Genomic DNA, 8,758 nt, shown 5'->3' on the forward strand with positions numbered 1-8,758 from the left:
GGAGGGACTCAGTCCTGCCTTTCTTCTCTGCAGCTGCAGCAGGCTGCGGTCAAGGCGCTGGGACCCGCAATGGGCCTCCTTCTCCACCATGAGAGGCATCGCAGTACTGTTTTTGAGAGGCTCCCCTGTCTTCTGCAGCAATACGAGGGAGGGGCCGACAATCTTCATGTCACCATGGTGAGATGCCACCTGGGAAGCCAGCATTGGGTCTTGTCTGTATGCGTGGGTGTGTGCACTGGCACACATGCGTGTGTGTACGACTTGCCCTAGGAACTCCGTAGCTCTCAGGGCTTTCCTGGTGCAGTTCAAGACTCCTTAACAGATTGGCCTTGCCTACCCTTGGGGTCTAAACTCACAGCAGCTGGATCTGTAGATCGTGGCTATGATGGGAATGCCACTTCCATTTTCTAGGAAGTCTGATAAGGGGAGACGAAAGAAATGAACTACCACACCACTCCTTCCAGCTGAATTTTGCTCTGTTCCCTCTGGGCTTGGCAGGGATTATGGTCAGGGCCTGGCAGTTTAAAACAAGGAGATTTGGGGCTCCCTGCTATGGGTTATAGAAGTGGAGCATGTTATACAGTGGTTATGCCTGTGGAGCATGTCTCTCCTGCGCTCTGTCTTTGTTTGCACCTGGGCAGCCCCCTGAAGCAGCACAGGTTTACCCCAGGGGAGAATCCCACTTCAGCTCTGTGCTCCCTTGTCCTGTGTCCCTGGAGCTGTGTGGGCAGATGCTGGCTGGTCCTGACTCTGCGGTCAGTTTTGGGGCCTACGACACCTGTGGGCTGTGGGACCCCCTCTCCTCCTGGCATCCTTTGGAAGGAATCTGAATCTCCAGAGAGTGGTAATCCAGGCGGGGTGTATTCAGGGTACTGGGCAGGGGCTCAAACAGCACAGTGGTGTGGTCAGAGTTGCAGATGTGGAAACTTCCATCTTCAAAGTAATAAAGCACTAAGCATGGGGCAGTGAGGTATCTTTTCTCACTCACTAATTTTCTGCTCTTGCTTACTCCACGGTTCTCCTCTCTAACCCTCCCTTTGACTTTCACCGTCTGTTGCAGAGTCTGAGCCAGATCTTGGAGGTAGCCTATGATTTAGGAAATATGGGCTAGATAGAGGTACTGTAAGATGAATACGCAACTGGTTGAGTCGTCGTGCTCAACTAGTAGTCAGCAATGGCTCAAGGTCCAGTTGGGAGGAGGTTTCAACTGGGGTTCCCCAGGGGCCTGTCCTGGGCCCAGTACTGATTAATATTGCCGTTAATGGTTTGGAGGATTAGCTTGAGCACACATTTAGCAAATTTGCAAATGGCATCAAGTTGGGTGGAATTCCAGACACTGGAGGGTAGGGCTCGACTCCAGAATGACCTGGACAGACTGGAGAAAGGGTCCAAAATCAACTAAATAATATTCAATAAGGGCAAGGGCAAAGTTCTGCACTTAGGATGGAACAACTGCAGGCAGAAATACAGACTAGGGAACAGCAGGCTAGGCTGCAGTGCTGCAAAAACGATCTGAGGGTCACAGTCGTTCATAATCTAAATATGAGCCAACAATGTGCTCTTGTTGCAAAAAAACCAAGAGCATACTGGGTTGTATGAACAGGAATGTCATTTGCAAGTCAAAGGAAGTGATTCTCCTACTCTATTCATCACTGGTGAGGCCTCACCTAGAGTCCTACATCCAGTTTTGGGCCCTGCAGTTCAAGAAAGATGTGGACAAATTAGAAAGAGTTCAGCAGACAGCAACCAAAATTATCAGAAGCCTGAGAAATACAACTTACTAGGAAAGGCTGAAAGAACTAGGATTGCTTAGTCTGGAGAAGAGAAGACTAAGGTGGAATTTGATAATGGTCTATAAAGATGATGGATTAGACTATTCTCTGTGGCTGCAGGAGAAAGGACTACGAGCAATCATCCCATTAACATGCACGTGCAGTGACGGGGGAGCTCCCACACACACACTATGCCTGTGAACTTTCCCAGGGTTAGAGTCTTCCAGGTTAGCTAGAGACTACGCAGCAATGACAACTCTGGTGATTTCATTGCAAGTTGTGCGATATTTGGTGATTTTTTTAAAGCCCCAATTCCTGGCATCATATGATTAGGTGAATATCTCAGGGAGCAGGCTGCTGGCTCTAGTTCAGAAACCTGGGGATCTACTAGCCTGCCAGCTCCTGCACCTTTGTACAGTGAGGCGTGTGTACACAGGAGGCAAAAGGCATTCGGGAGCTCAATTGCTTCCTTTCACCCATATACGTGTGTGCGCGCGCGCACACATACCTGCACACACAACCCCCGAGGTGCACAAATGCACGCTTGGCATGGCGAGCTCAAATGCGAATGCAGGCAAGCCAATAATTCTGCAGCCTGGTACGGGGCAACCAGCACAGACCAGAGTCGAAGCAGCAAGAAGTTTGCGTCCTTCAGAAGTGCTTCACCTGGGCTGTGGAACCAGTGCCCGAGCTCGCGTTCCAGCTTGCAGAGTTACTCATGATGAAGGCTCTGATCTTTTGGACCATATGTTCCCAGTTGGGTAAGTTCTGGCTTTTGCTTCCTTTCAACCAGAGGCTTTGCTGACCTTGACTGTTCTGCTGTAGCAGGATTAGCCTAGCAAGGCTGAGTCCCATAGAACAGGTGGCAGGCAAACTTGGCTTGCTTGGAATGAGACCCAGATAGTTAGCTTGTCTCCAAACTGGTTTTTAAGCTCTCTGCAGACAGGGTTATTTGCTAGCTGGTTGTTTCCATGGGGTCCCTGGAGTGCCCTGTACTGTACAGATTCATAAAGAGATGCCTTGATCCCTGCCTTCTGGAGCTCCTGTGGGCTTGATCCCAAGCCTGTCAAAGTCAATGAAAGACAGTGACTGGCTTCATTGGGCTTTAGATCTGAGCCCAGGAAAGCAGAGAAATGCAGGGAAAGGGGCAAGAGAAAACACTTGGGGCGGGAGGGGCTTTCAGACTGGGGAACATTTGAGACTGCACCCTGCTCACATGGGCTCCTCCAATGCCCATGTTATCACGGCTTTGTGATACAGCAGTGCCCTAGCCAGGATCGCTGTGCTAGACCCTGCATGGATTGCTGTGCTAGACCCTGCATGGATCGCTGTGCTAGACCCTGCTGACACGCTAGGCATGGGGCTGAATGGCAGTGCCAGTCAGGGCAGAATTTGCTTGGTCTGAGGCCCAGCTATGCTTCCTTATCACATGTTGTGAGTATTTTTTCTTTGTTGCTTTGGCTGCATCTTAGAGACTCTTACATTTGCAGGCCGCCTCCTTTTCATGCCCTTGGTGATACGACAGTAATGTGCTCAACCCAAATAACCTGGCGATCAGAACTGAGAGCTGGATTCAGACCTTGTGCCTGGATTCCCTTCACACATGCAGTGGTCCTGATGCTGGCAGGACCCTACTGACACAGAGGTAGCTGGGGGTTAGGCATGAGATAGGAGGCAGGAACTGTTGTGTGTTAGTCCTGGCTCTGCCACAAACTCTCTGTGATGTTAAGCCAGCCAAAAACCTCCTCTGAGCCTCGGTTTCCTCACCTGTAAAATGGGTTTACTGCTAATTGGCCACCATACATGGGTTTATTTAGGCCAAGTTCTTCCAAATCACTCACCAATTCTGAAGGCCTGACAATTTAAAGGCCTATTTTTTTCACACATGCAGAGAGTCCCCAATGCAGCTGAACTTGAGTGGGGAGGGGGTTGGGGAAAAGCTCTGGGTGATCAACCTATCTGAAAACCGGGCACACTGAATGTCCAGACCCAAGACACCTGGGGTTTGTTATAAAATTAATGTGACCTCTGCATGACCTCTGATCAATGCTGGCTGATGCAACCTTGCACTAAGATTGCCACTGGTCTGTCAATCTAAGCGGACAAGCAAGGTGATTGGGCCCAACCATGTAGGGTGAGCAAAGTCATGCCATCTTAGTAATTTTCCACTGAGTTTTGCGCATGTGTTATGGGAAAGCTTATGTAACCAAAGTTTATAAATATATGTGTTGAGTTACAGTCGGGGTCTCTCTGCCCTTACGAGGACGGGGGACCTTCGGCCAAATAAACTGGAAAGACCACACCCTTGTCTCCCGCTTATTTGAGTCTCAGCTGGGAAACGAGCCCCGTTGGGCCAACTACTTTTCAAAATACAAGCCACTGCATCTAGAGGACCAGTGGAGGCATCCTGAGCAAGTAATGTATCTCTGAGAAAGACAGACAAACACCAGGGCCAAGATTGGCAACACTGACTGCAATCCAGAATCTCAGGCAAACAAATAAGCCAAGGGAAAACTTTGCATTGTGTGTTTGCATGAGGGTAACCACAAGACAGGAGCCAAAAGGCACGGAAACATTTGTCTCTGAGCACTGTTCAAAGCCTAGAAGCTCATGCCTGCATTATTCTCGGTTGATGCGCAGAGGCATCTGAGCCACCTGTGTGGAGATCCTGGAAAATCTGGATGTCTCAATCAATGGCATGAGCCAAGTAGGTGCTCAGTTAGTTGCTGCCCTTGCATTATGAAGGAATTTCTCTTCATCCCCTGTACCTCTCCACTGGGTAGTTCTCTGCATTGGCAGGGAAATGGAGCTAGACCATGGCCAGTGCTGGCCGTGAGTTATGGAACAAGCTGCCGCAATTTAAGGAATGACATACAACACCCCAGCTGGAAGGGATCCCTGTGCTGAGCTGGCCGCCTCATTCTCTTTCCTTGCTCTGTGCAGTTTTCTCTGAAATTGAGACTTGTTTGGCCAGTGTTAGAACAGGGGTTCAGAGATCAGCTATTCCTGAGAGACAGACATGAGGTCACGGGTTGGGGAAGGACCCTCAAGTAGGTGGGTCATTGGTGACGAAGAGGAGACTGCCCTTGAGCACTGGATGAAGAGAGCTGGGTGCAGGGGTACAAGTAGCTGAGTCCAAGCTGTCTGACTCTTCTCTCCAGGTCTTATGGTCCCGGCTGCTGGAGTACATCGTGCCGGCTGAGTACAGCTGCACTCTGACCCCCCTGTGCCGATGCCTCGGGGACCTGGCCGAGCAACCGCAGTGGGAGGGAGAAGAAGCAGCTTGGATGGACCCCAGCAAAGGAGGTTTGAAATCCAGATCCCTGTGGGATGAACCCGCTCCAGCTGCCTCAAAGAAAATCTTCGGTCTCGTCCATGCACTACGAGGAGGCCCAAAGGCGGGAGGGACAGTTGGGTCATTACAACCTGGGAGGGGGAGCCAGGCAACGTGGGCTGCTCCAACCCACAGCTGCCCCAATTTTATGCTGTGCCATAGGGGAATCCCAGGGCCTTTTTGCCTCAGCTTTCCCACTCATCCAATGATGACTGAGCAGTGCCTGCCTCACAGAGGGGCTGGGCGTGAAGGCTCCTTGGTAAAGCTCCTTGAGATCCAGACACGGAAGGTGCCAGGAAAGTGCCAGTTGTGCCCAGCTCCCCGAGCATCCACGGGTGGGCGCATTGGGAATGGACAGGCTTGTAGCAGCATCACCCCACCAGTTCCAAAGTAGTCCCACATGGCCATGCTCTCTTTCTCTTTCCAGTCAAATTTCCTAAGGCCCAGGGGCTGCTGGCGCAACTCCTGGTGAGTAGCCCTGGAGAGGTACTTGCCAGAGGTGTGGGGAGGGTCACTGGTGTGGGGACACGTGCCTGTAGCTGTAGCTGGAGGAGCACGCGCTGTCTCTTCCCACACTCCGCGCTGTCCTGTGCTGGCAGAGTATCCTTCCCTTTGCAAGAGCAGAGCTGGGCTCTGCCCCTGCCTTGCAGCCTGCGGAGGGGCGTGCAGGATCAGCCTAGCACAGAACCTCAGCCTATGTCTGATTGCTGAATGCTCTGGCCATGTATGGTGGAGGCCAGTTTCCCTTCAAAAGAAAGCCATGGAGCCTCGCTCCAGAGCTGAGCCCCTGTTTCTCTCTCGCTGCCAGGTGGTTGCCTCGGCCCTGGGTGACGGCAGCCGCGCACATTCTGCCCTGCGGGGACAATGGGCTCTGCACCGCACGATCCACCCTGCTGTTGGAGAGCAGTGGAGGGTCAAAATTCCCATCCTGCTCTCGACCATTGAAGGTAACAAGCAAGGAAGGAGCACAGTGATCTCTGCAGATTGGAAAGGGAGAGGAGAGGTTGCAGCCTCCTGGAGGTCCCCTTGGCACCATTCCCCTTCTGCAGCATCGCATGCTCGAGAGCTTCTACGCTTTGCCACAGGGGGCGAATCCAGGGGCTTGACAACATGGAGGTTGATGGGACCCAGGGTAGGGTTTGCCCATGAAGGACTCCACCAGAGCAACCACTCTCCTGCAGTTCTCTGCACTCGTGGGAGGTTTCTGTTGCCAGAGGAAACCTCTGTGCACTTTGCCTTTCTATGAAGCCCAGTCCTGTACTGTGCTGTGCTGAGCACATCCGTGAGGTGCTGAGCACCCTCCATGCCCCTTATGGCCATTTCTGCAGGGACTGGTCATGCACAACTTCCAGACATGCCAGCATGGTATGTAGTATAGTGCAGGTTCTGTGACCTTGGGATCCCAGGAGATTTCTGGGTGCGCATGCAGCAGTTTCTAAAGACTTGATGCCCAGGGAGGCAACTAGGACTCTTCTTCAGTGCCTATGGCAGTGACACCGTTCTTGTTTGCCTCCCACCTTCAGGACATCCTGAGACCTCCCAGGACAATGTGTGGTGGGAGCACCTGCTGCTGAAGGTACAGGATGGCTCTCAGAGCTGCTGTTGCAGCCAGCCAGGGCTGTCTGAGAAGGGAGGGTTCCCTCATGCCTCAGGGAAATGAGGTGATGAAAGTCAATAACCCAGCAAGAGTCCAACTTGGAAGGTTTGCCAGTGTCCTTGAGTTTGGATTGGCATCCAGAGTTGTCCATTTGGGATCCTCCAGCCTTTCTGTACAGTCTTTGAGCTCAAGAAATGGAATGAGGTGAGGCCTTGGTAGGCAGACTCTGCAATTCCCAGGTTGGATCACAATGCAAGTTCAACACAACAAAGCACTGAAATCCCTGACAGTTGGAGGTGCCCATTGTACAGCCCATGACGCCTTTTTGACTTAATCCATCCTCCCTGCTCTACACAATCTCTCCCCAGTGGACAGGTTTCTTGGCACAATCTCTTCCAAATTTCTGTCCACTGGTGTCAAGGTTGTGAAGTATCCTTGGGCAGAGATAAGGAAGGGGGAGTGAGAAGCAGGAAGATCCTAGGGTGTCCACGTGTAGCGTTCTCCAAGGGCGTCCTCTCCCTGTGAGACTTGGGTGCTAGAAAGGGCACAGCAGAGGAGGACGACAGAGACTCAGCCCATGCACCCAACCCTTTCTTTCCCTTCACTTGTGCCCTCATTTCCTGAACGTGACGCTGAAGACCATTGATGATGATGCCTGGAGCAGTCAGCTGAGCCTGGAGCTGCAGCACCAGACAGCCAGTTATGCCTGCTCCTCCCCGGAGAAGGTGTGTGCTCTTGGCAACGGCTGGGTGTCTGCAGCTACTTCGTGGTGCTGTGGCAGGAGGCTGCAGAGAGTTTCTGTCCACAGTTTGCGCTTTTCCGTTCTATTTTCTTGATCAAAGGCATTGTCCTTGGTTGTCTGTTCTCTTCACTGACCTAAAGGGAGTGCTTAGTGGGGCTCTTTCTCTGCCTTTAGCTGCCATTTCCCTGCAGAGAGTGGGGTGAGTTATTTGGTGCGTGGGTGCTGGGGGTGGACTCTCTTGGTCTTTCCTAGGGACGGGTGTGTTTCTGGCCAGTTCTTGTCCTGACCAGCAGGCTGCTGTGTTCCCAGCTTTGGTGATGTTGGTCTCCTTCTTTCAGAGTTTCCTATATAAGGCACTTGGTACCACATTGGCCTCTTGCCAGGATGTTGCCCATGTGAAATCCCAGCTCCAGAAATCTCTGAAGGGCACAGATTACATGAAATGTGAAATCCCAGCTCCAGAAATCTCTGAAGAGCACAGATTACATGAACGCTTCTGAGAGAGAGGTGAGGACCCTGTTCTCTCCAGACATGGCCAGGTCCTCCCGTGTCCTCACTTCTGTGTTGCTCTGTGTCTGGGGCTTGTTTGCTTCATGGCCTTTCCTTGTCCTTTCCCTCGGACAGCCCCCCGGCTTGTTGCAGGTCGGATAGGCAGTTCTAGTATCAGGGGAGATGGGGAGGACTCTCGGGTCTGTCAGCCAGACGTTCGTGCTCACTCACCAATGCATTTCTTGGGTTGCAGCACGTTGTGACCATCCTGGCATTCTCAGCCAAGGGCCACTTGGACCTCACCCTGGGCACGCTGGAGGACTTTGGTGCGGCTATGAGTAAAGTGCAGGTGTCTGGGATAGTCGGCCGCCTACAGGTAATGGAGCTGGGGGTTTTCGCACACTTCCTTCCCCTAGAAAGCCTTGAGAAGAACAGCTTGGCAGCGGCTCCTCTCCCTGGTAATGCCCTCTCCCAGGGGACGTGCTCCACATCAGGTCTCCAGTGATACAGAGGGGAACACAGTTTCTACTACTTATGTTTTTTATGTCCCAGGTTAATGGGCCAACAGTTAACCAGCCCCGTTCAGGCACTGAGGCAACTACATCTGATGTTCACCCAAAGAGATTGTGTATTTCTCACATCTTTCAGTTAGCCGTGGGAGAGGAGACATGAGCCCTGTTGCCCAGCCTCAAAGTACCAACTCTGAGTGCATAATCCACATGCCCACCCACCTCCCTGGGCAGGTGCTGGAGAGTCTAGAGCCACCTACATGTTTGCTGCAAAATGGGCCCTAAGGTTCTCCTCTAGGGCTCACCCAGCCCAGC

The 8,758-nt window shown here is 52.2% G+C and overlaps 1 protein-coding gene across 1 annotated transcript in view; it reads left to right on the forward strand.

Moving 5' to 3' along the window:
* Positions 1–270, forward strand: part of LOC112550316 (maestro heat-like repeat-containing protein family member 2A) — a 5,116-nt gene extending 4,846 nt beyond the window's left edge. The window contains exon 7 of the mRNA XM_025204326.1: positions 34–270. Within this exon, the coding sequence (XP_025060111.1) occupies positions 34–270 (237 nt within the window). The remainder of the gene's footprint in view (positions 1–33) is intronic.
* Positions 271–8,758: the final 8,488 nt, after the last annotated feature.

Source organism: Alligator sinensis, unplaced genomic scaffold (assembly GCF_000455745.1).
Source record: "Alligator sinensis unplaced genomic scaffold, ASM45574v1 scaffold169_2, whole genome shotgun sequence".
NCBI classification, from domain to species: Eukaryota; Metazoa; Chordata; order Crocodylia; family Alligatoridae; genus Alligator; species Alligator sinensis.